At 41.4% G+C, this 27817-nt stretch overlaps 2 protein-coding genes across 2 annotated transcripts; both read right to left on the reverse strand.

Moving 5' to 3' along the window:
• Nucleotides 1-513: 513 nt before the first annotated feature.
• Nucleotides 514-17122, reverse strand: LOC131207630 (mucin-12). The gene is made up of 5 exons (XM_058200252.1): nt 16306-17122; nt 4297-4443; nt 3624-4109; nt 1088-3535; nt 514-741 (listed from the first exon to the last, which is right to left on the reverse strand). Exons 1-5 carry the CDS (start codon nt 17120-17122, stop codon nt 713-715), a joined length of 3927 nt encoding a protein of 1308 aa, XP_058056235.1. The 3' UTR covers nt 514-712.
• Nucleotides 17123-23958: 6836 nt separating this feature from the next.
• Nucleotides 23959-27202, reverse strand: LOC131207632 (uncharacterized). Its single transcript, XM_058200253.1, has 3 exons — nt 25576-27202; nt 24461-25497; nt 23959-24380 (listed from the first exon to the last, which is right to left on the reverse strand). The coding sequence occupies exons 1-3, from the start codon at nt 26628-26630 to the stop codon at nt 23959-23961; spliced, it is 2514 nt and encodes an 837-aa protein (XP_058056236.1). The 5' UTR covers nt 26631-27202.
• Between the last annotated feature and the right edge of the window lie 615 nt (nt 27203-27817).

Raw genomic sequence — 27817 nt, forward strand, 5'->3', positions numbered from 1 at the left:
CCATTTGGTTACCTTTTTCGTCGTAATAAATTTGAGTTAAATCATACCGTGCTTTTTACGGTAAGACTTTACTACGTTTGTAGTGTTCTCCGCTTGATATTGTATCAGTTGGTAAATGTTTCAATATGTATCCTGTATAATATATGTAAGATGGGAGTATAGAAATATATAACATAGATATTATTTTTGCGGTTCACACGATTTCTACATACCCCTCTTAAGACACACCACATTCTAGCTGTTACTCCATCACTGTTACTCATGATAAATCAATGCTACTGTCCACAATCTAAATGTTACTTAGCAAAAATAGTTTTATCTCTCTTTCATTCTCTTAATAATGCAGTTCTCCCTGCTGGGTCTCTTGACACATAATTTAACCATAATTTAGCTTTTTTCAACCATTTACACCTTACTCACTGCTTCCATTTGCGCCTGACTTATTTTCTACACTCCATTCGGATTGCCCTTTCCGATACTTAATGAATAGAAAAGATAGAAGAGTGAAAGTGTTACAATCTAGTTTCGGCATACCAACAAGGCTGTTTTTCATTTTCAATTCTTGTCCTCGAGGCTGTTTCATTTCGCATGGTGTTTATTCTGCTTATAGCAACAATAGACCATTTGTTCCGTGCGCTCAACGCAAGGAAGATTTGTATTCTGTTATGCATCCATTACGCCGTAAGATTTCATTTAACCTTCCGTGCTAGTTCTAGTGCTTGGAGAGATTGAGGGGTACATCTGTAAATAAAATTGAAAACATATTTTTATAATCTTCTTCATATGGCTAAAAACTTCACATTAATGTACAACTTATGATCTAGCTAATAAACATTTTCGACAGAAACATTCAATGGCACAAATTAAAAAGAAGAACCAATGACAATTACCAATTGTAAAACAGCTCAAGATAAAAAAAATAAAAGAAAGATCATACATAGATGCAAATATTTGAACATAACCATATAAAAAGCCAGAGTAAAACTGCCTACAGTGGCAAACGTTAACAACAAAATAAAACAAGAACCAGCGAATAGGACAATCACTTTAAAAAGTACAACGATAGTGTATGAAGTCTCTGTCTTACATGTTCGGCATCCTTCTTGCACGCACTCACCATTGCTGGGTTCTTCCTTGAGAGCGTCACTGGCAGCAACCATGGAATGATCAAGGTGATGGTGGTGGTATGCGGTGACACTATCTGATACTCGCTCTGACCAGCTTGAAGGAACATCGCCATTGGACATGCCGGGTGGAATGTTGCCATGCGACGAGGAGGATGCCGTTAGTGAGATGACGCTATAGTTAAGGGCTGTAGATCCTGGAAAGACTGGATGGTGCCGGCTCTGCTCCTCTTTCCTAAACGCTGAAGTTGCACTACCACCAGCAGTCACAGAAGATAACGAGGGCGAGGACAAGGAAGCAGATGTGGTAGGCGATTGAACGACCGTCGATGCGGACGCTTGTGGAGGCGGTGGTGGCGGAGGTGGAACGGACAATGAAAGTCCTTGTGGCGCTACGGCCGCCAATCCTGGATAGTGCATCCAGAGAGGATTACGATACGCGGCGGCTACTGTGGCTGCGTTGTACATGTGTTGATAGTACGAGGTAAGCGAGGCGGCGGATGCTGGAAGAAACGGTACCGAAGCAGCGGCCGCTGCGGCAGCTGCTGCCGCGGCTGCATTCTGGGCTGGGCCTCCCAAGGAAGTAGGCTGAGTCGTCAGTAGAGAGGCAGCTAACTGTGGCGGATAGAGAGAGTAGAAGGTGCTCGGGATAGGGTGGTGTGGCGTCGGGGAAGCAATCACTGTGCTCGGTCTTAACACGCTTCCCGGACTTCCGTGCCTAGTAGCCGAAGATGACGAAGAAGTTGCCGAAGGTGCAGAATGCGAAGGTACGTAATGTGCCACTGAAAGTCCTGATCCCCCGTCAGTTGCATCGGTTTGCCCTCCGCGCTCATCGTGTGGATGCTGTTGATGGTCTTTTCTGACCGCGAATAAAGTTGAAGAGCTTGACACGTTCGAGTTGGAGCGCTCTCGCGAGTGTGAAGAAGGTGAGGAAGAAGGAGAATGAGCACCAGTGAACGGTTGTCGCAATGCTGCCGTCTTTTTTGGCACAGTCCGGATGGTAGGTGAGTTTGTCGTGAGCGAAGCCATTGCCGATGTCGGAGTACTACTCGCCGGATTACTGCTACCATTGCTGCTGCTTGCACTGATTGGTGAAGCTCGTGGAGAGCAGGCGGAGTGCTCGTGACGGCGAGGAAGGAGGGTCGGAGACACGGTACGACCAAAATTGAGAGGTGAGCCCCGCGATAAGTGGTTCGGAGACATGTTGCTTGGAGGAGAGTTACTGCTGGCAGCTAGAAATGCAGCACGATAAGAAGTGCGCGCACCACACGACGTTCCCGCATACGGCGGTGTTGTAGAATCGTTCATGGTCGGCGATGGTGAAAACCTGGACGAAGGTGCAGATGAGTAACTGCTAGGACTTCCACTGTACGGATGTTGTCGATAACGCACGAAGCTACCTCCTGATACTGGCGTATGATGGTGGTTGGACGGATACGACGTGCAGTTGTGCTCAGGGCTAGGACTTAGTTCCGGTGAATGGATCGTTGCACTGTAATCCGCACCATTGTTTCCTGCTGGCCCACCAGGAGATACAACACTTCTTCCAACGTGACTTGGAGAGCGTCTCTTTGCCTGGGGCCGAGAAACAGACTGCTGTGGCACGTTGTTATGCTGTTGATAATGGTGCAACGATGCTGTCCACGATTCCGTGGAGGGTGATTTCGGCGAAGACGCAAGTGGAGGCTGTTGATGATGGTGATAATGACTAGTTGTTGATGAAGCCGACACAACCGAGGCTGATAATTTCGCCGAGCTGGTAGAATTGTCCGGTTTGCGATGCGTCGCTTCGTTTGAGGAAGAAATATTATTGTGTCCGAGAAGGGACGTTATGCTATAGCTGCTAAAAGGACGCGAGACTGCCGATGGTGTCGAGTTGACTGGCGAGCTTCCATTCGCTAGATGCTTTCCACCAACAGCTCCGTTGGTGATGCTTCCATTTCCACTACTACTGCTGTTTCCATTGCTGGCGCATTGAACGGCACTCATTTCACTCGTATAGCCATTAGTAAAATGACTGGTTCCAACACCATTCGCAGACCCGTTTGCAGCTAGTGTGGAAAGTGGTGTAGCGGTTGTTGCCGTCACGATGAGCGGTGCCCCAAGACTGCCAGAAACTAGTCCATTGTTGCTGGAGGGTTTTGGGCGTGATCGCTTCGTTGTGCTACTATCATCCAAAGAAACTTTTTCTAATTCACGCAGGATTCTTTTGCGGGGCGACACATGTTGTTGAAGGTGCGAGGAGGAACTGCCAAACACGCTCCGAATACTGCTACTGCCGGTAATGGCCGATCCCATTCGGAAGGGGACCCGTGAATCGAGAGCTGCAGCGGACGCCACGACACGAAGTTGTTGTTCGACAAGAGTTTGTATAATCGTTGTTAGATCCGTTCTACGTTTGCATCGATCCCCTGATGCGGACGATGAGGAATTATGGTGGTGACCATTTGTTAGTAAACGAGCGTTATCGCTTTTTTTTCGCTTTAGAAAGTGGCTTACGATGTCTTGTAGTCGATTTTCTCAAATCTGTTCCAATCTCGTCGTCGCTGCCCGAAGGTGGAACAACCTCAAAGGACGAAGACGTCATATCCGTCGGAGTTCCCGCTCCATTTTGTTTTATCTTCGTGAATACTGCTGCATTATCACCATCACCATTTGTGCTCAAATCCTTATCACTATCCTGATTATCATTATTCTCCGCAAATACTTCGCTACTTTTGGTTTTATGTGCGTTTAAGAGTTCGAACGAGAGTAGCGGACCTAATTCATCTTGTTTGACATCCGGTGGCATGCCGACATCATATGGTCGTCTTCGTTTCATTCGCAAACGGGTACGAGTTTCCCTCGCCAAGCGGAAGCGAACGTTGGCCGGGCGGAAGTAATATAGCGACAGCTCTTTGGAGATGTTCGCACGAGGACGACCCTGCTTCCAGCAATGATCGCGTTGCCATGGTGATGATTGGATAGAGCTGTTGTCATCCGAAACTAAAAAAAGAAACGAAAAACATTAAATGAATATTATGGCAAAGAATTGAGCTCGATTAAGCTAGATTTAAGCCTTATAATCAAACTCGAGCTAATAATGCAGTTACTGTAGCTCAAGCGTATTGAAACTTTTTTCAAAAGTACTTAAAAAGCAATTTATGATCACAGTTCAATGCTAAATACGTACAACTCAGAGATGTAGAGCTTTCGTGCTTATGAAAATTTACACTGGTTGAAGATACTGTCGGTGGCCAAAAGGTTTTTCTGGGCACAGATATCCAGCTAGTTTTTTCACCTTCGCGGGCGCGCGCCAGTTCCAGTATGAACTTTCCATCTGAAAAAGCCAAAGAAGAGAGATTGTACTTGTTTAATATTCGAACCATACAAAGTACCGGCATCCTGGTAATATACATGTTTTCATTACATTATAATAAGAAGCGTGTCAAAATCTTCTAAGATTATTTTAATAATTCGTTGCATTGTTTTTTCTTCATTGCTATTGAATTGCAAACTCCAAACAGCCATTTGTTTTGTGATGTTCCAACGTTATTGAATATCAGTAGACTGTTCTTCATCATTTACCCATGTTTTGCCATAACATTGAAGGTTAAAGTTCGTGCAAGGAGAATATTGGTGTCCGTTATACACGTACACAAATTCTAGTTTTTCATCATTTGTTACCCTACTTCAATTACGGCCACACATAAACCCTTGAAATAGAAAATAGTACGGCAGGTGCAGGAATATCAAAAATTTGTAACATACCTACACAATATTTGCAAATAAAACAAATGATATAAACTTAGTTTTTGATATTAAAGACATATGTTTTTGGGACAAATAAGCTGCTTAAACCATTGCTTCCGGTGTCCAGCATGAGCGTTACATATTTACTTTTAGAAAGTCGAAATAAATGTTTACGATCACTGTAAAAAATTTCATAGTCGACATAAAATTAATAAAAAATTGATCAATCCGGACAAAACCGTTAACGTACCAGCTTCATTGTATAGAAAACCACAAAAAACATATAGCTCCAAATATGTCTCAGAAGACATCATCACACAAACTTCTTCAAAGAATAAGTTATGGGTTAGAAATGAGACTGGTGGTCTTATCTTCACAGCGAACCAGTGCGTAGTGTGGATGTGCTTATAGAGAGCAGTAATAATTTAATTCCATTCCAACGAGCGAAAGACAGGGGCTGTCTGCCGTAGCCAATGCATTTTATGACAACAGCGCAAGGCAGCGCCAAAAACTCCGTGGGAGATATTCTTCCGGTAGTTTTCAAATCACTGTGTCGAAGCAAATCGCCACATGCACGGTTGATAACCGCGTTTATCGATCGTGGGAGGAAGCCACTTGAGCCACGTTAGGTTGCGTTGAGTTTGTGTGGTGTGTTCCGTGTAGCGGTTCGTTCAACAAGTTGGCCGAAATCACATCATCATCGTTTCATTCCCGACATCAAGAGTTTGCTACGTTGGAGGAGGATGACGGAGGACGCTAAACTACTGCACATACTGTTGTTTTGCACTTAGAGGATAGAACAGTGTACGTTTATCCCGACATACTGATATTCAAACAATAAGTGGGAAAAACGCGATGCCTATTAACAACAACCTACCAAAAGTAGGCTGAAAAAGCACCAATTACTATTGGAATTATTGTTGACTGGTGAAATGATTATGAAAGAATAATGTGTGCGTAACTGATATGAATCTTGAAGTATATGCGAAGTGCAGGCATACAGCCAGCCAGCCAATGTATCGCCCCACAGGACCCTCTCTATGCGCTTTGCCATATCTACTAAATCTTTGTTAGGAAGCATTGCACAACCTTACAGCACACTTTTGATCTATTGCTAGTGTCTTCCAATCCAAATGTAGAGCATGATTAGCATAAAACAGTGTCCGAATATTACTCTCACACGGAACTCAATATACTTCCTCTACACTTATGTCTGTCGGAATCTCTGTGTACATTTGTCTTTCTTGAGATTCGCTCATGGAAGCCGTATTGTTTTCTCGATTGGCGTATCTCGTGTTATACATCTAATTTGGATATACATAAATACATATTGGTGTAGGTTATGCCTCCAACCGAACATCAGCGCCAGACTGTAGAAATAGAGGACAAAATGTGGAAAATTTAAACGACGTGAAGTAAAGTTGGTGGTGAGCGTATGCTTCCTGGGAAGGTTCATCATCGTCCTGAGTACACTCTTCATCGCCACCACCATTGTGTGGTTCAATTCGTCTTCAACCAGGCACCAAGCCCAGCATACAAGACCGCGCCGTGCCGCTGGCAGTGCAACGAAACTATTAACGCAATGGAGCGCGGATCTCGCTTAGGCGACGACACACGCTACGCTATTAAAAGTAAACACAAGGAAACCCCGTTCAAGCCGGGCATCCGAAGCAAAGCAACCACTACCAAGACACACTGTATGAAACAAGTTGAAGTCATACTCGCGGAACGCCAGCACAAGAGAGAAACGCCAGAGACGGCGGCAGTAGCAAAATGATGCAGCTCAGAGTGTTTGCCGAGGGAATGAACACCTCCCCCATTCAATACGTTCGTTTTACGCACTACAAACCAGCGTCGCTTCCGTTGCGACTCCCTGCCGCCGCTCGCGGCTCGCCGCTTAGGTACACTCATACGGCTCGTGCCTAAACGCCTTTTACTGCGCACGTGCCTCCGTGCAGCCCTGGGATGAAAGCAGCGGCGGGGAAGACGCTCCCCGCAACCGCGCATCCAACGCTAGGGCTCTCGGAGTTTTCTACCGCTGTGCCATTGCCGCCTTGGGGTACGCATTCACGCATATGCGGCGCTGCTTACGACATTGCTACACTGGAGTTCGTAGCTTTCTCTTCTTCTTTCATTTTTTACCATTAGTGTGCCTCTTTTTGCTCTTTTCCTCTTCACTGCTACAGACACAGTGGTTTGCACACGAGGCAACTAGCAGATGGATTCATGGAAAATGTTAACACGATCAACGTTGGGTCTCGCTCGCCGTGTGTTAGCTATGCTAGCACTGAAAAGCCTCTTCCAGTGGCCCACCACCTATTCCCAACCGAAAGTTTCGCAATGTTTATGCATATTCCGAAAGGGAGTGGAAAGTGTCTAGCAATGCATCCAGCCGTACGAAGGACGTAGTTAAACGAAGATTGACGAAAAACTATGAGAATACTGAAACATATTCGTGATGAATCGATTCTTCTCTGCCACTCCGTAATTTGAAAATTAATAGAAGTCCCTTTATATAGCTTATCAACTGATACACGAAAAATCGTCAAATGGACACCTAAAAAGTAATGTTTGGATCCTTGCTCCCTGTGCAGGAAAACATTGAAAAGCATGCTTCGGAGGTCCATCATCGTATCATGCGACAAGAGGCGACAATGGCACCGCTACACCATACAGGACAGGTCGAAAACACGACGTCATGCAATTCAAACATCATGTTACTGACACACGCCTCCCACCAGATTGCGAGACAAAGCGAGCGGAACCGACAGCAGCTTGCTTGCTTGAGAGGAACAAGAAGAAAGGACGGACTGAAAGTGGTGAAAAGACAATAAAACGAGCACGCGCCCCTCGCACGGGCCGAAGGTAGATCTTGGAGACTACCTAGCGATATTTAGAGATACGCCAAGTGAAAAAGCTTATGATTGGAATGTGTTGGTGAGCCCTGGTGAGATTAACTGTATTGGTGTGGTGGCTGATAAACACTGTCTGTCGGCCGACAGCTGAAAGGAAAATGATGCTGTTCATTATTACAGCATTTTACGAACTGCTGGTGGTCGCCAATTTATTGCACATACTGAAGTGATTTGCTTTTACTACGATAGATACATCAAGAGTTACTAACTTAAGTCTGCTCTCAAACGTGTTGAGGCCAAGTTTGAGACGAATGGTTCGATAAGCACTTGACATATCACCGAAATCACAGGCTTATGCTAAGGAAAGGTAAGGGACTGATGCTCTGAAAGCAAACATAACTGAAGCCATTGCATCAATTCTATCAAAAATAGAATTAGAATAAAAAATAGAAATAGAATAAAAAAATTACGATTCACATTTACGGGAATCTAAATAGTTGTCGTGTCTTTTAATTTGTCTTTGTTGAATTAATTAGTTCAACAGTAAACCATTCGTACAGAAAAAGTGTTGATGCTCTACTAATAATTCAGATCACCGCTTTTATAGAAAACCCATTGATCTTTCTTTAACTATGCCATCCCCATGCGTGTATGTTCTCCAATGCATTGTTCTTTGGCCAATTTATTCATACATCTTTTTGCCTCACATGTCAGCCAGTTGGGGGTAGTTTTTAATGTACCGTTCGTGGCACACGCCATAAGAACGAGGCAAGAAGCACGACAGATGGCAGACGCTTCCCCTTTCGCTTCTCCCCAATTCTTCCTAGCGTTAGTGCGTGTTTCCATAATTTCTTTCGCAGTCAAACCCCAGCTTAGTACGCTTACAATAACACATACGCGCAAGAACTTACTCAAGATGTGTGTAAACTACTAGGCATACATACCATACATATGCAACTAACTACGAAACATGTTTAAGTCGAATGGGGTTTACTCATAGCATAGATACTGAAGAAATTTAAATGCCACATAAAGCGAGACAGGAACCATGGGTAATTATGCCACCTGCACTAGCAACAGCTAGTTTCAGAAGATAGTAAAGGATGTTTGGGCATAACTGACCCTACACTAAAATCATTTATACTTTTCCGCTGACCCAGTAGTCTAAGCAGCAACCTTTCCTTATATTCTCGATTACTACTGATAAACCATTCAAAAGGATAGTCCAATTAATTATTGATATAAGTAACATCAATAATTTATGTAAATCATTACTTATTTCGATTATTTAGAAATAGGCCAAACAAAGTCGTTGCATTCTTCCTAACCTGCATTAAAATTAGTTCAAATAAAAACAGAAAAGTGTTATTAAGTCATGCAAATACAAGGTCCAAATTGAGTAGAGCGGAGCCGCGAGTTGGTTGTGAGGCGGCTTTCCAAAGTATGCACACAAAGAGCTCCGTGTTCTGCGGAGCAAAACAGCATATTTTCCGCTTGTGTTCGAAACCCACGAACTCAGCCACGACCCTAGGTTCGTTACTTTTACGTTTTCTCTGTTTATACTTTTCATTTCTCGCTTTCTCGGAAACGTACTTTCCTGCTTTAGCCAAAATGAACCATTTTCTGCTTTTCACTTCTCCGCTATTATCATAAGATGTCTAGTGCGATCAGTTCTCACTATATCTTCTACTCCACGATCTATACTTGCTGACACCAGAAAACCACCTACGAACTGTAAGTAAACCTCGGGGCGTCAGCGTCGTATGTCGTACTGCTTATACCTATCTTGCCAATGTATTGCAATCACGATTACTGTGGCTTCGTTCCGTAGAGCAAGCATTTCAATTTCATAAACAAATATTCTCTACGTAATCTAATAACTCGGTCGTTAATAGACTCGACTATGATCACGCAGTGTCACGCAGCTAGCCTGTGTTCGATTCCCGAAACCGGCGTGGCGGGGGATTGCCATGAGGCCAACAACCTCGCCAGTAAAAAACCACATTGTCACACGAAGCAATAGAGGGCAATATTTCTGATAGATAGAGCAATGTTTCTGATGTAAGCCCACACCGTTCGGTGATTTTAATTCCACGGTGAGAAGGAGGTTCACTTATAACGACAGAGAACCAAAGAAGAGAAGAATCTAACAACTCTATAAACGACTCTTACATGGAAAATTTTTTGTGAGGGGTTTGCCCCATAAAAAGCTTCTGATGTATTTTTTATGATGGACTTTAAATGTTAAAAAGGATAAAGAATGATCCTATTTCACCCTAGAAAGATCTTTGCCAACATTAGTTCAATTCGTTACATTAAAATGTTCTGCCAATGTTCTCCCAGCCAAGTGACTTGATTGTATCTTGAACAAGTTTTGCACCAGAGCAAAGTTACCTTACTGTGTTTTCTTATGGTCGTTTTTCGATCAATGCATGGTTCAAATGGATCATTTGTTGTCAGTAGCGATCTAAATTAACGGTTTCACCAGGTTTTAGGAGCCTGTGGTACACCACACCTTTCTGGTCCATCGGCCACACAGCATTGTCTTTTCGTCGAACCAATATGGGTTGGCATTCGAAATGATGGCTTCACAGGACTGAACCATGATATTTTTCTTTTTAGAATTCTCAAAGTGAATCCCCTTTTCATATCCAAAAACGATCTGATGGAGAAATTACTTCCTTTTGTAGCTGGCGAGCAGAATTTTACATATGGTTTTTTGATTTTCCTTCTGTCTCACGTTCAGTTCGTCTGGCACCCATTTTCCGATTTTCTGAATCTTGCAAGACCTTCAAATGTAGGGACATTGCATATTGGGACACATTCAGCCGATCTGCGAATTTTTATTGCGTTTACGCCTCATTTTCGTCGGAAAATTCTATCCTTTAGTCGGAAAGCGTCCTCGATTTTTTTTGAAGTCCTTCGACGCCCTTTGCTTGTTAAGTTGAAATCCCCATTTTTTAATTTTTTTAAATGCTCAAAACATTGCGATCTTCCAAAAACAAACTTCGACAAGCATTTGATGCGATTCTTTAGTAGTTTACTTCAGCATGTAGCAGCAAAGCAAAGATGTCCAGAAATCGTTATTTTCAGGTATAAAAATTGATATGTTCTATGTTCTAAATAAAGGGGACCAAATTGAGAACTAGAGCCTTCTATTTACACAATCAACTTCCATAGTTTTGGACCTGCTAAAATCTATTTGAATAAATAGTATCACGTATCTTGTAGTGGAAAAAGCAATTTGGACAAATAAACAGAAAATCATTGGGAAATTATTGATCATCATCATACGAGCCAGTTCGTTCTGTCCAACGCGACTGTGTCACGTCTGTGGCACTTTATAGAAAACCTCCTTTTCACGGTTCCCTCACAGCTAACAGCCAAGAAATATGTGTTGGAGGACTGGGATGTGGCAAGAGCCCGATTTCACCAGTTCCAGCCTTTGCGGTAAGCTTCCACATTTTTCACGTGCAAAATTTTCTCTCATTCTCTCTATCTCTCTCACACGATTGGTGCCAATAGTTTCGTTGCATGTTGCGCTTTGTTTCCGGCTTTTTCGTTATTGTACACATTTACCTTGTGTTTTTAGTCTAGTTTGTGTTTTGTAATCACCATTTCCACGATCTAAAACCTTGGTATGTAAAATTTGTTATGGATTTATCCATATCACCACCAGAGATAAGACGATCATCGCCAACACCATCATCCCCATCTTTATCTTTCGGGCGCTTCTGCAGTGATCCACCACCGCTGTAGGCCTACCCAATACCGCTGATTTTGCTTCTGATTTCTGATTTCTGATTGCTGCTTTCTTTTTCATTTTCTGACCCGAACCCCAAATAGATGAACACCGAGCGGTATGTGCCCAACGTCACATTTACGAAGAGTTGTGTCTATCAGTCGAACCGAGCACGCAGCCAGAACTTAGAAGACAAAAAAGCAAGAAAAATAGAAAAACTGATCGAAGGAAATCGATCAACACAGGACAAGAGGAATTTAGCCAAAAGAAAGAGTGTAGAGAAAGAGATATATACAGAAAGAGCAAAAGGAAGAGATGCTGTTGCTGTTGCTACAGTATTTCGGTACCAATAGTTTATGTTTCAAAACATTTCATTCATTCAGTCCGTTTAGTCTGTGTATAACAAAAAACGACAGTCGTTTGTCTTCAACTCAGCAACATGTTAGATTTTTAACATTCTTTAATGAAAAATCTTCTGATTCCATCGGAGCTGTTGTTTCTTAGCGAAAATGTTTTAGTAATTTTAGGAAGTTTTTTTTAGATTGATTTTTATGCAAAACAGACCACAGATAGGTAATTACACCAAACAAAGATCCGAAACGAAACTGGCCTTTTCTATAGTAGAATTCAAAATGTTTTTTTGGCCCGCAAGTTGGATCACTTTAGACCACCATGGTTGATGACTAAAAGTAATGGTTATATTATTATAGTGTGTACGTCACTCTAAGTTCAACTGGTTGCAAAATTACACCGACAGTTTCGGTGATCGGCCAAACCCGGCGAGGTAAATGTTGATAATTTTAACGTTTCCAGAAAACTAATCGCTCCTACATAGTAAGTTACAGCATCAGAACCATAAACTTCACATTAAAGTGTGCTTATTCTTTATTTACACTGAATTGTTTTTGAAGTGAACAAGCTTTTTTAGACTATTGTTCGATAAAATTGCATATTTCAAAACTTTTAAAACAAATCACATACACATTTGACGAACCCTTTGCCCGTAAAATTAAATTGGTATTTTACTATTTTTATCATACGTTACACACAAGTAAATAAATAATTTACATATACTACATAGAAATTCCTTTCGTGCAAAACACAGTTGACAATAATAAGATAGTGTTCGTGAAAAGCATGTCGACTTAGGTTTATTATGTTGTTAAATTAAATGGCAATAATGTTGCCAATTACCATAATGTTCGTTTTCTAAATCTTCCACGCAGCAATATCACGCCGTTGAAGACACGTTTCGCCAATTACAGGGCAGACAGTATTCGCTCAGCTCCTCATCATTAAATCTTTACAGTCAATAATTACTAGAAAACAGATCATTTTGGCTCAAATGTTGAGTTGGTGTACGTCGTGTCAGACATTGGTTTCTTCCAATTTTTATGTAATGCATTTACAATAATTTTAGTATTGATACAGTAAAGTGAACAAATTATTGTAAAACAGTAAATAAATAAATTTTCTAATGCAAAACAAAACAGACATCACATGTTGATGATGATGACAAACCATCCGTGATACTCCAAAAATAAATTTCAGAATGGCCAAAAATATGTATACGCTTATTACTCATTCTTACTTTTCAAGACAACATACAAAACAAACTGTGTGAGTTGATGTCGTTCATACAAAACAGCTCGCCAGAATGCATGCGCTAAGTTTCTGACCTGTTTTCTAGATGATCTAGGTTTAATATAGGTGATTCTCTGGAACTACATTGAATTTAACTAATTTTATATTTTGCAAATTTCGCATCGCACATCGCACTTGTGATATGCCTGGATTGACGAATGTAGTAGCAAAACATTATCTGTACGTAACTATATACACTCATACAACAGATATATTTTGTTGACATTCATTGCACTTTTGCACATTCATACATCAGCCAACACAAGATATTTCACTTCACTATTTGCCCAATAAAGGAGGTAGAAGTTTGCAATATCGGCTGTGAAAAAAGAGCTTAAACGTATTTTATCAAGATTGCCTTTTCCTTCCATATTTGTTTTGTTTTTGAATCGTGTCAAAGCGTGGATTGGAAGTTCAAAATAATGTTGTCAATTGATCCGCTATTTCTATAATTCACACCATTTACTCTATATCTTTTTCAAATATTAATACTGCGACAACTTCTACAAACACATCATTGTTGCGAAGTTGTTATTAAAACTCTTTTGAGATTGAACGAGATCTGATCGACCAACCTAGATAGGAAAAGTGGATGAAAACAAAGCAAAATTGAGTCTGAGAGAATCTACAATTGAAGATGAGGGTGTTCACTACAAGCCATATTGTCTAGGCATGCATGGAACACACTATCTTATTTTTACGCGAAAACCACGATACATTTGCATCCACAGACCGCTGCGGGGTAGTGATGCCGGGAAAGTAAGTCTACTGCATCATGTGGCATAACATCAAAAACTAGTCAACTATACCAATAACAATACCCAGTTTCGTCGTGTGCTCTATGGATATTGGACATTGTGCATTGTTTTCAGATATACCATTTCTGTCTAGTATGCCTAGCGTAGTTTATTAGCCGTAAAAACAGAGAGAGAAATAAAACCAGAGCATAAAAAGATATCTTATGTCTAACCTTTCCTTTGTTTTCTAACGGATCTTTTCATCTATGATGCACACTTCAGGACGATGGTTCATACCTTCCGCGATAAGTAAATCATATCAGTCTAAGTTTCACAGCTCTTGCTGAGTTTCACAAATAGTTCCAATCCTTGAACACGAAACTCTTTTTTGTATGCTCTATAGCTCCCTCCCTTATACAGTATTTATATTATACAGTATTATATTCATACAGTATTTATATTTATACAGAAGCGGCAATCCAGAGGTTCTCGGGCCAGAGCCAGTAGCTATCCAGAGGTTCTCGGATAATGTGTCAAATACGTTGATGAACTTTGCAATGGCCAAACTATCGACCAACATGAATCCTTCACGGGTGTTCGTGGTTTTGCCAATGTGGTTCTGCCAACGAGTACTAAAGAAATCCAGAGGACCTCATCATAACCTCTTCCGTAAATGTTTTTTTTTTTTTTAATCTTAGAGGAACGGACCGGGCCGTATTTATTTCCGTAAATGTTGTTAGAGGATAAAACATATCTGAGCTGATTTGTATTTGTGTAACATATGCTTTGATTTGTAGGCTAGTTAAAGCTATACGATTCACTAAGTCAGGATCGTCAGGGGTCAGGATTTTGGAAATTGATACTCTATCGAAGTGGTGATTTCATTCTTAATTGAATTATATATAACGTCACCCCCGCTGACAAAGCAGCTGGCATGGGTTCGAATCCCGTCGATCAACCGGCCATGGTTTCGATTCTCAATAACGGCGTGACAAGAGCGTTTGTGCGGGACCAACAACGGGACCGCCCGTAAAAACAAACCGTCACAGAAAGCATCAGAGATTAACATTGTCTCTGGTACCGGCTAAGACCGCTAAGACCCAAAGAAGTAACGTTCAAATTGCAGCATCTAACACAACAGTAGATCGTTGTTGGGTTTGCTTAAATAGCTATGACGCTTATGCATGTTTTATAAACGTTAAATGTGACTGATTAAAAACAAAATAAAAGTTCTTTAAATTATTCTACAAATGCCTCAAAACATATAACAGACAAGTAGTAATCATCACATGTACGCACATATCACATTTACCACGATGTTGTAAGGAATGGTGGTGTTGTGCGTGAAACCAAGGCCCATTTTTAATCGCTTGGCGATAGCTAATCCCCATTGATAAGCAAAATATCACAAAAACAAAAATCATACGAGGGCAGACATCAAAAGCAAAACACGTAATCATGAGACCCAGCTGCGAAAACGCCGTAAGAGCCTGAGCATGGTAGTATTGGTAGTGATAACGGTAGTACGCGTTGCGTCCAATTTGCCCTATCATCTTAATTTTTGGTAGGTGCACATCGTTCAGTGTGGGTAATAGATTCACATCTGTATCAACACCAGCCTCCAACCAACATTTGTTGAAGTGGTTGTCCTGTACCGAAGCTTATCAGTGCAACTTTAGGAGGTGTGGCTCTTGTTATAATCTTGACCAACCACGCACAAACATCGGCCCCACCGGCGTCAACGATGAAGATTGTTTATTAATAGAATAGGTTTCATTGTTATTTTGCAAACAATGGAAAAAATATAACATTTCCGGCATGCATTGCGAGCGAAACCGTCCCGAGTCCCGTCCCGGAAAGTCCCGATCCTAACCCATAGATGACACTAGGGTAATTGCATTCATCGCTTTTTCAGTTAGTACTAACCTTTAAAAGAAAGTTGTTAAAATTACAAAATATTCATGCCGCTCATAACTTTGTATATTTCGTGTTTTTTATGTTGTACTGCTTCTTGATGGGAAAAAATACCATTCGAGCGAAGCAATGATTTGAAAAGTTTTTTAAGAACTCTCACTAAGGACCATCATTTCACTATGGAATCAAATCGATCGTCATCTGAGTGGAGAAAACTGGTGAACCTCGTCCAAAGCGCCCGAAAACACAACAATCGACTGTAAAGTAGTTAAATCGTAGTTAATGAAATTATTTTTAGGACGAAAGCGTATTTTATGCAAAAAATCGTTTTAAGGAAAAAAAGCGACCGAAGAAACTAGATAAGAGATTCAGAGATTGTGTAAATCCTAACGGACTTTTCACAAAGCAAATATTTTTTTACGGAAAGAGTGAAACAAAAATTTAGTTCAAATGTTTAGATCGTGATTTGAATATTAGTCAATTATCTTGGTCAATAATATCCCCGCTACTCGTAGTTGTGCAACAAAAAAACATAAAAAATAAATTTCTTAACTCACCTTTGAAAAACTGCAATCGTCCGCCATGCACGGTGCCCCCACACGTAACCCCTGTATCAACAGGCGAACTACCGTTTATACCGCGATTTCGCGAAGTTAGAGGTGCGATAATGGACTTGCCGTTACCAACTTTTGACAGGGCGCCGAGAGCGGTATCTTTTGCCACAGAGTTCCCATCCACTGATAAAGCTATCGACTTAAGAGCACGCTCCTTGGGATGAATTACACTGGAAAAGTTGGCTGCTGTTGTGGTACAAGATGATTTGGGCAGTTGATCGATGGTATCGGATGTAGTACTTGTACCGGAAGTCGATTTTGCCACTGGAACCACCACTTCCCCATTGGCCGGCGGCAAGGAATGTTTGGATGTAGAAGCTGTGGTGGACGATAAAGAAGCATCGGGTGGCACTTTCGGAGCCACTGGAGACGTGGACGAAGAGCTCTCTGTAACAGGTGAGCTATTTACTTCCGGCAAGGAATCAACGCGCTTTGCGACAATCTGCTGAGCATTTTCTGAATTGTGACGAGTGGACACGGGAGACGGTTGTGTAGTTTCTGGTACCTTCTCCCTCACTAGAGAGGGTGACGAAGACGGCGATGCTGCGTGAGGTGTTATTTCATCACGAGGGCTACACGAATTGGCCACCTCGTCTGACATATTGTTGGCGCATTTTGTCAGCAACTGGGTGAGGATTTCGTTATTCCTTGGGACATGAACCGACCCAGGTGTGGCAGGTCGGACACTTGCGGTACTGTTTGACGAGTAACTAATTGTAGAAAGGTCGTGCGGTGCAGTTGCAGGATTGATAACGTACATGTTACGCAGTAGGGCACTCTGACACTCCTCCGGATTCGTACATGAATATCTCGCTTATGAAAGGATTCTTCCCGATGCTTTCATTCACCATTCCATTCGGACATGGTTGTTACACTTTTGTTTCTCCCACATTTCGGTCTCCTTCGCGTCCATTAGTTCCAAGAAGCTCCCCTGAATGCGCCGAGATTTCCGTTATTTCAACTTTTTCGATAATGTGGCCGTCTGATTTTTCGGTTACGTATTTAGCAAGCTCTTCTGTTTTCTGCCCGAAATTTGCCTCAAAAACATTATCGTGAGGTCTTACTTAGCGAATTTATGCAGGAAGACCGAAGCATTCATTGTATCTTGGTCTGTCAGTATGTGTCAGGCTTCTTGGCAGTAAATGTCGTATTTAGTCTATGCAATCACTTTTATGTATGCTTAGGCACGTTACCTGATGCTCTGAGGTATAGTAGTCAGCGCACCAAATCTGCTATCAATCAGCCACAGCATTGAATACATCGTGTGCCGGCACAATATTCCGTAAGGATTTTTTTCCTTTGCATGTGATCTATGCATCGATAGAATCAAGATAGGCCAATAGCATCATGTTGAGGTAACGGGATGCAATGATTTGGATATCTTTTTCTCATAATGGTTTTATTTTTTACCAGAACCATACTTTGTCAGGAAACGTACGCATAACGGCTGTTTGAACCAGACTCATTTTTGTCCTGTCCATTTTAAAATGAACAGTAAAGCTCAGTAGAAGGGCAAAACAAAGACGGCTGGAATCTTTTAGACCACGGTGTTGATTACTCAGTTTAGAAATAATTCCTTCGGTTTAGAAGTATTCCAATGTTGTCAAGAAACGTTGCACACAATTGCTACAGATCCCGGTTTGTAGTGTAACGCTCTACCTACGAGAATAAAACAATAATACGCGCAATCAAATTAGTAAATTGTTATGAGACGATACGCAAGTTTGAAAATAGTCTACAATATTGGACTGATTCCAGATTCATCAAAGCAGATATGAACGCTTCCTAGAGTTTATCATGCAAACGGTCTTCTGAAACCCACATTAAATTAAATTATTTACAAAATATATCAATTTCTGTTGAAATTCGGTTTACCAAAACTAGTGCACATTTAAAATGCTTAAAAAATCAATACAAACTAACTCACAGATTGAGAAAACTGTTGATAAGAATAATTCATACCCAGCAAAACAGCAATTTAGAGTGCTACCGATATTTCTCCAAGCTTAACAAGAATACCTTATAAAGCTCTGGCAAAACAGGGGGGAAAATATTTTATTTAAAAATACATGTAGTGGTCGAAAGCGATTGAAGGCATGATCAAACGGCCATATCAATGCTCGATAGGATCAGAAACGAAAACGTTGTTTTGTATATTGCTATGCGGTAGAGCAATAATTTTAACCTAAACGATCTAAACTAATTTTAATACAAACAACTTGAAGATAACAATACTACTTACCACAATCTAGGTGCAAGGTAACACCATTGAAACACTGGACATATTTGTCGACATCAGATGTCATTTGTTTGAACCCAAATGCAAAGGTGAAGGTCAGTAAGATCAATTATTCGGTTCATCCATGGACACCGTTGCACTGCTTTTGGAAGTAAACGTTGTTACGATAGTTCGTCCTTTGCCTATCCTTAAAATCCAACCTTGGCATAACTCTGGCGATTTCAATGTTACGATGTTACTTGCTTCATTTTCAGTGTCCGTTTTACTACAGGCACATACGTTATGTCATGTTGCACGTATATTGGGACATATTACTTTATTGAAGACGAAAAAAGCCTTATTTTTCCAGACACTATGGATCACACTTTTATTACTACATCATGACTGTTGTTACTGCACACTCTTGTAAATTGCATATTACACCATTTCACCGCTAGAAATTCGCTTTCAGGCACATATATTGAATTGCTACACAGACCATACGATACAACACTGTGAATGCAAAATTTCCACTATTGTCACACTTATGGCTTGGTTTGCTTTTTGATTAGCAATTTAACTAGACCTTTTGAAACACGTACGTACACATTGAGCTTTATTATTATACCACATCTGAATTTACATGGAGTGTAGATAATGGTCTCGGTGCGATCCACAAAAGCTGCAATACACACAATGGGTGATAAAATGTTTAGTGAAATAATCTACTTTCTTGCAGTTCTAAAATATTTCATTCGCCTAAGGTCTGAATACGGAAACGTAAGCGTTCAATTTGATAGTCCGTTGAAGATTCGTTGACTAATTTGGATATACTGCTAAAGATGTCTGATTTCGAGGAACACCACAGATAGATACAAACAATTTTCAGCAAGGTTGTTAGCAACAAGTACCGCTACTTCGTCCATTTTTTCTCAACTTTCTTTTCTCAATATGAATGTGTTTTTTACGTCGTGCAAATCGAAAAGCCCTAGTTGTTGAAGAATGAGTTTGATTACTCCCAATGGAATATTTTAATGTATTATTTAAACACTTTTTGTTTTGTATATTCCGAAACAAATATTGTAGTTGTTTGTCCAATCACCAACACAACAAAACTACGCACGTAGCACGCGCGCGCGCACTACTACGATAGTATTATCGAGTGGTGTTCGGCTGGTTGTGAATGAGCCCAATCCATCTATGCAATGGGTTTCCAATAGTTTGGTAAATTCGATCCGTTCGTTGGAATTTCCAAAGTGCATAAGCTCCTGTACAGCCGGAACTATCTTTGGATACTAAAACGTACTGTCCACCCTTAAGTTATCTTCCATTCCGTATTCGCGATGCCCATTCGTTCTTAACTCCACAGTCGTTAGTTCATGAACATCAAAAACCGTGATAATCATCAACCACGAAATCAGCCTAGCACTTGTGAACGTCCCAATGCATAACCCACCATGCAGGAAAAGCACCATAAACATAAATCATGCTACTGACAACAGGGAAAGATTCGATTGAAATACTGCAACAAGAATTGTTCAATAAAAACCAACGAAATAGCATTAAGCACATATTAATGTTTTCGACGCCTTTCGACTTAAGATGCCTTCGCTTAGGTTTTTTCGCCACTGTCTGCCCCAACTTTTCGTTTGGTAGTTATTTAGTTTACACCTTGATACATGAACTGAATTGGCATCCAAAGCTTCAAAATATGCCGGTGCGGAATTCAGACGCATCGCGCTGTCCACTTGTCATGCAGCTAAAATCATGTTCTCATAGGCCAACGTGATCTCCTAATTCACCATACTCGCTAGAAAAATAACATGCAAACTGCAAACTCAACATAGCTGCTTCCGAATCTAAGCTGCTTCACGCACGCACATTTTTGCCACAAACTTCTTCTTATCGAAGCAAGTCACGTCCGAATGGTTCGTATCACGTAAGTAGAGACGGAGATAGCTCGGGGTCTCCTTTTCACATTCAACATATTTTCTTTCGCTCGTTCTATTCACCTTCTACTCCAGAATAAAGTAGAACCGTGGCGACAGAGAACGAGAGGTCGGTTAGTGCGAAAACGCGGTTGCGGGAAAGAGACGCGGTAAGCGATACGCACAAGACACGGCGAGAAACAAAAGTAAAACAGATCATTTTATCCACCATCTTCGGTGAAACTACTACGAACACCAGTGCACTCTTCACTTTTCCGTTAAACACACATTCTCGGGATCGTTTTTCATCTCTCGTACATTCGCTCTCCAACTTTTTTCACCCTTTTCTCTTTTTGACACTGCCTCCCTCCTGCTCGCCTTCTCTTTCTCTCTCTCTGTATCGTGCATCTTTCTCTTTCTGCCTTTCTCTCCCACAAACCCACACATACACAGATGCGCGCGCGCGCCCATCACGTCTTACGTTTTGTCTACTTCGTTATTCCACCTTCAACCGTATTGCCGAACAACCGACTCATTCCAGTTTGTTTCTTTCCACTGGCCCTCTCTTGCTGCTGGTTGTGTTTGGCGGCGTAGTTATTGCCACATCCATCCACATCCTCTTTCACCTTCGTCTTGCACTCTTCCATTTCCAAAAAAGGAAACTTCCTTCCGCCACACCCCAAGCATCCTACTCGCGTTTCGTCCACGAGAACGGCTAGTCACACATACGCGCGCGCACGGATGTGCATACAACACAAACACGCACAGCTCAGCCGAAATCTTTCCACACATTAAATGCTCCTCACTGCCCTTCCCATTTGGGAAACTCACCTTCCTGTGCTCGTTCTGTTTCAATTATTCTTGACCACCATATCCTAGAAGGACCGCATAACGGGAAACGTGTGATTCGCACTTACAGCAGTAAAGTCTAGTAAATTGGGACACTTAACAATTGCCGTGCGTAGCCATCAAACATGATTCCGTGACCAATCGGCATGCAGAAGGTGGCGAGCATGTTGCCTACGCATTTTTTACTTTTCGTAAAGTTTCACATTCCGCTGGCACACACACGCAAGTCTTTAGCGAACGGGCGAAGGGCGACAAAGGGACACACATACACAGTGGGAGCCGGTTCATCGGACGGTTGGCCACTCAGCTAAACGTCAGCAGCCCGATCGAAACACTCGGGTCCGAGATTTGTAGTTCCAGGCACAATGTCCATATCATTTCTGAACAATTATTACTTGGAGCGTTCGAGAACGGCTGGTTGAATTTCGTGGGCTTTGTAGCTGAGGAGTCTGGTGGAACAACAACTTTTATGCGAACGTGTTTGTTATTATGCCCCAATGAGCGCCAGTAGCACCGAGTAGGCTGCTTCAGCGAGAGCCTGCCTTACATCAAAACCAGCTTCTTAGAATTGAAAGAAAGAATTCAGAAGTAATTCCTACTATCAGAACACGAAAAATGGCGAATGATGCTTCCCAACTTAACATGGTAACTTCGGGCCGAAGTATTAGTACGAATATGTTCGAGAGAGGAAGAGAGCGAGCGCGCGAGAGAAAGAGAGAGAAAGCTCGAAGCAAGTTAACTAACACACAACGTCGAAAATTCCCTGGCTTTCGTTAGCATCCTCTTATTATCTTAATTTGTTTGGAAGTCGCACACTTCACTCTCGGTATTCCGACACTTTGTTAAAACTCGAATCAATAGCGTTGCTTACTTCGTCACTGATGCTGCCGAACTGGCTCGAAGAACCCTTTGCTAGGAGCGTCGAGAAAAGAGAGCTTGTTGAGCGCATTTTTTGTTTGGGATGAATTCATCGACTCCCGTCACTACCACTACCAGCAGCACGAAGAGAGTGAACCGAGATGGAAAGTGAAACAAACGGCAGTGAATGAACGCAATACTCAACTGTACGCGTAAGCGAAACGGCTTAATCGGCAAAGCGAGACGCAAAGTAATGTTTTTCGTCGATTTTGTTTGTTAAATATTGTATTGCGTTAATTTATTCGTTTTTAAATATACCTTCCCGAGTTTACAGTAACAGTGTTTGATTTGTCAAGAAAAATCCGAGTTTAAAAAAGAATGTCACGAAAACAACGTCTTCTGCTTGTCCGCTTTCCACGGTGTTCCTGAGTGGCACGTGGATGAATGGGCCCTATTATAAAACTCGAATCTAGAACTCGAACGGTCATTTCCGTTCATTTTGCTATATCTTTCTCTTTCTGCCGTCTCGCTTGCTGTATTCTGCTCTCTCTCTTACTGTGTTCACTCTAACGATCGAGTTCTCGATTAGAGTTCCATAATAGGGGAATATCCCTTTTCAATTATTGTCCGATGCTGGGAAAATTCCCATCGGCGTGGGAACTGCAGAGCAGAGCGAGAGAGCGAGAGAGCGAGAGCGGACTAACCAGCTACAGCAGTTCCAGTTACAGCAGTCGACTCTTGAAATTGGGAAAACGCTACAATACGTACGTACAACGTGAATGAAGACGCGGGAAGGTAGTTGATTAATACGTGTTTGTTGATTAATGTATAAACTAAACTGGTCGGCCCACCTGCAGCCTCATATCGCGACTTATTGGTTTAGCATTTCGTTGCGTATAAAGAACCAAATACATATTTGTATTTCAATATATTCTCGTAGACCGTATTTATTGACGTGACGTAGACGTTTATTTGTTGATTTGGCCAATGGCTAAAGCAAAAAAGCTAAGACCCTTTCCACACACAAAAACTCAGTATCAAGGTACGATCTTCTAATACGAGGACCAATAATAATAATAAGTTATTTATTACACTTGAACGCGTATATTACACATAAAATGTTGGAATTAATCAAAACACATGCAACGAAAACAAAAACATTGAAAAAAGACCGTATGTTCTTCCTAAAACGAAATGTGTCCTCCGAAAGGGCTCGAAAGGTGTCACACAAATTCCCCACGGTGCGTTTTGGTTTCTGCTCACGGATCGCATATGTTTCGGCTATGTTTCTTAGCCAAAAGAACGACGACTCTTGCCAGACGTACAGCAAATAGATCCTTCAAATGCCCATCTGTGCGTGACAGAAGAATACACCCCTTTTTTACTATAATTAAAATATTCATTTCAAAGATCGCTCTTCTACCACAATGTCGATCTTTATTCCCTGTGACCTATTCTATGTTCGCGGACTAATATTGGAAATTAACAACAAGCTAAGATAGCTGAGAGCAAAATAATGTCTTGTATCTTGAACATAAAATATTGCTCAAACCTACCATTATTACTCCAGTGCATCGGTTCACCTGTTCCAAGTAGAAAAAAGGCGAGGAAGGAACTGAACCAGTGATCCGTATCGGAAGTAATCAAGTAACAGTAACATATCAAGTATCGCACTGAAAAAAGTAAAACAATAGAATGATTACTTATTGATTTATTTCAATTTTCAAATTGTTAGATACAATATTAATGCTGTTGCAGATTGTCTCTATGCTTCATTTGCAGCTCGAATCGACGGTTAAAGCGCACCCCTTTCAACATTTGTGATTGTTTTTCACGAAGACGATCCACTGGGCGTACGGTAGTTACTGTCGAAGTTGGTACAGATGACGTGACCCCGTCTGAGTTCGTATTAGCTGTTTTCGTGTTCTGCTTGCTCGGTATTTTAACGGACTTGTAGTGCATCTGCCGGTTGTTCGTTTGTTTTTGATCCCTGTTGATCATGTTCTTCGTTACTTTGTTTCGGTTGAATAGTCTCTCGGCCGATGAAAAGTTGGCAGCCGGTTCTAACGATGATGCTTCACCTATTTTATCCTTTCCGCGACTCCCAGACTTGAAGACGTATACTTTTTGCTGTGTCGATTGTTTAGTTTCCTTAGAATGATGAGCTACATGAAACAAAATATGTTAGACAGCACAATACGATAAATTGATGCTTAAAACATAAAAGCCGATAAAATGTACAAACCTTTCATCAGTGTGGATGATGGAGCGCAGTCTTGGGATAATAACTTTGAACCGGGGCTTGCTGCTGTCATGATGACCTGTGCACGCTTTTCTTTGCGCTTCATGAAATCAGCTATGGATTCCATGCGATTGAAATAATTTGCGTGAATGTTCTTAAAATTCGGAAGCTTGCTTATTTTGCTTGGTTTGGCGCCTTCTTCGTATTTCGTACCCTTATGTTCGGACAATGAACGCTTCCTAGGTATAGGCTTTGCGATCATAGCTTCGATAGTACCTGTCTTACCGACCGTTTGCATGCCTTTCTGTTTCAAACGTTTATCGATATCATCTAGCATGGCTGTACTATTGGCTGGGCTGTGGAACGTAACATTACGCTTTTTAGCGTCTGCTGCACTAGTCGAGAGCGAACGCTTCCGTTGATCACAATTCGTTATTTGGGTGCGATGCAGCATCGTGTTAAGTACCACAGGAGTGCTGGAAGCGCTACCAGTGGCTTGCATGTGTTTACTAAACGCAATGCTAGCGGGACTGTCCATGATTTCGATTATCTCTGGTGTTTTATCCAGGGAGAATTCGCGTGACTTCGGGTCCAAATTTTTTACACTCTGTAGTGATTGCATGGTTGCTAGGGATCGTCCAGCTACATCTTGGGTAGCTGCTTGATATATAACCGGAATCTGTGGTATACCTGCGACCAGATCGCATGGTAAGGATGTTTTGATGGGTGAAAACGTTTCGTTTAATTGTAGATTTACGCTATGAACTGGCGATGCTGGCGTTTCTGAAATTACGATTTTGGGTATTTCATTTTTTTTTTCTTCGATACGATGGACATCATCCGTGGTTTCATAGGTTGTGTTAGAAGGTGGAACGGTCTGAACGTGCTCCTTGATGTTTTCTATTTCCTGTTCCAGATACTCAATATCATCGATGTTACTCTGTCCCAACTTGTTGCTTTCATCTACAATAGGTTCATGTTGCTTGATATCTTGCGTGATCAAAGTTGGAAAAACCGAGCTAATCCTTGGGTCTTCATATCTGTAAAAATAAACAACGTCAACATGTTTTTACTGCTTATTATAATTTACATGTTTCATTTGTACAACCAACACATACCTTAGCTCAGTTGTGATGTCATTCGAAAATTTTCTAGATGTCTCCTGGATCGAAATACTTCTTTCACAATCAGTTATTGTCTCCGGTTGCAAAATGCAATTTTCATTCACAATATCAGTTTCAGTTATATGTTGACCTTTTCTAACCAATTTTTGAGTCAGTGATGGGCGAGTTGTTTTCTCAGATGGATAGTTTTTCTTTTCTTTTTGCGAGTCATCGGAACACGTATCGCTTTTATGGATTTGGATATGAGGTATGTTTGTAACCACCGGTGATTTAGCTGTATCGATGGACGGTGATGTCGCATCTTCCAACAGTTCATCGATCAGTTTAGTTTGTTTAGGGTGGTGATGATCATCCAAATTTTGATGTGTAATAAACCCAGTTCGTGGAGAATCAAACTGCGCAACTGTAACGGAATCTGTTGCAGTACTTGTATCTTTAAAGCCAAACTTTTTCTCGGGATTCATTTCTCGGCTATGTCTAGTGAAAGTTTCCTTCTCAGTCTGAGAAAAATGTTTAACAGTGGCATTTGCTGCTTGTTCTACCAACTCACAATTTTCTATTGATAATTCGTCTTGCTGACTGCTGTGCTGCTCGTGACTCTTTTCAACAGTGGCATTGTCTTTTTGTATTTCGAGTGCTGTCTTTTTAGGCTTCCCGGTTTTGTCGGTCAAATAATTTGCACTATGCATTTTCTGTGTTTCGGCTGCCGATGTTTCATCTTTAATGTTAGGCAATTCGCCCTTCTTTGCTTGCATTGTAGGTGTTTTTGAAGAAATCTTTGATGCTGGTTGTGTTCCATGTTCCGAGTCGTGAATTTTGGTAATCTGCTTGGTGGGTGTTTTTCCAACATCTTCTCCAAACATTTTTTTGGGCTTCAGTTTCCTTCCAGAACGCGACAAAGGTACATCTTCTGCAGTAGAAACTGAGATTTCCAATTGCATTGCATTTTCCTCTGCAACTGTCTTTCGTGCTGTTTGCTGTTTCTTAGGTTTTGGAGTTTTCACCGGTGTCGAAGCATCGTGATGCTCGAGCATTCTTACCATACTCATTTCGGAGTCGGCGAGTTTGACCTTGGGCGAAACAACTGATCTAGTCCTGCGCCTTTGAGTTTTGGAATGCTCGACATTTTCATTGGACGCGGAATATTGAGGAGAACTGAGGTAGATTTCATCGTTTGCCACTACCGATTTTGTGCGTTTTGCAACATAGCTCAATCGTTGTTCCGAATGTGAAGTAGGGGATAGAATAGACGATTTTTCTTCGAATGGATCATTTTTCTTTAATTTTGACGGATCTTCTCTTTCGACGGATTCATTGCCGGTTTCATGACAATATTCATTTCCAATAAAAATATCCGTTACATCTATGCCCTCTGGTTGAAAAATGCAATTTTCATTCACAATATCAGTTCCAGTTATATGTTGACCTTTTCTAACCAATTTTTGAGTCAGTGATGGGCGAGTTGTTTTCTCAGATGGATAGTTTTTCTTTTCTTTTTGCAAGTCATCGGAACACGTATCGCTTTCATAGATTTGGATATGAGGTATGTTTGTGACCACCGGTGATTTAGCTGTATCGATGGACGGTGATGTCGCATCTTCCAACAGTTCATCGATCAGTTTAGTTTGTTTAGGGTGGTGATGATCATCCAAATTTCGATGTGTAATAAACCCAGTTCGTGGAGAATCAAACTGCGCAACTGTAACGGAAGCTGTTGCAGTAGTTGTATCTTTAAAGCCAAACTTTTTCTCGGGATTAATTTTTCGGCTACGTCTAGTGAAAGTTTCCTTCTCAGTCTGAGAAAAATGTTTAACAGGGGCATTTGCTGCTTGTTCCACCAACTCACAATTTTCTATTGATAATTCGTCTTGCTGACTGCTCTGCTGCTCGTGACTCTTTTCAACAGTGGCATTGTCTTTTTGTATTTCGCGTGCTGTCTTTTTAGGCTTCCCGGTTTTGTCGGTCAAATAATTTGCAGTATGCATTTTCTGTGTTTCGGCTGCCGATGTTTCATCTTTAATGTTGGGCAATTCGCCCTTCTTTGCTTGCTTTGTAGGTGTTTTTGAAGAAATCTTTGATGCTGGTAGTATTCCATGTTCCGAGTCGTGAATTTTGGTAATCTGCTTGGTGGGTGTTTTTCCAACATCTTCTCCAAACATTTTTTTGGGCTTCAGTTTCCTTCCAGAACGCGACAAAGGTACATCTTCTGCAGTAGAAACTGAGATTTCCAATTGCA

Source organism: Anopheles bellator, chromosome 2 (assembly GCF_943735745.2).
Source record: "Anopheles bellator chromosome 2, idAnoBellAS_SP24_06.2, whole genome shotgun sequence".
In the NCBI taxonomy this organism is placed as follows: Eukaryota; Metazoa; Arthropoda; class Insecta; order Diptera; family Culicidae; genus Anopheles; species Anopheles bellator.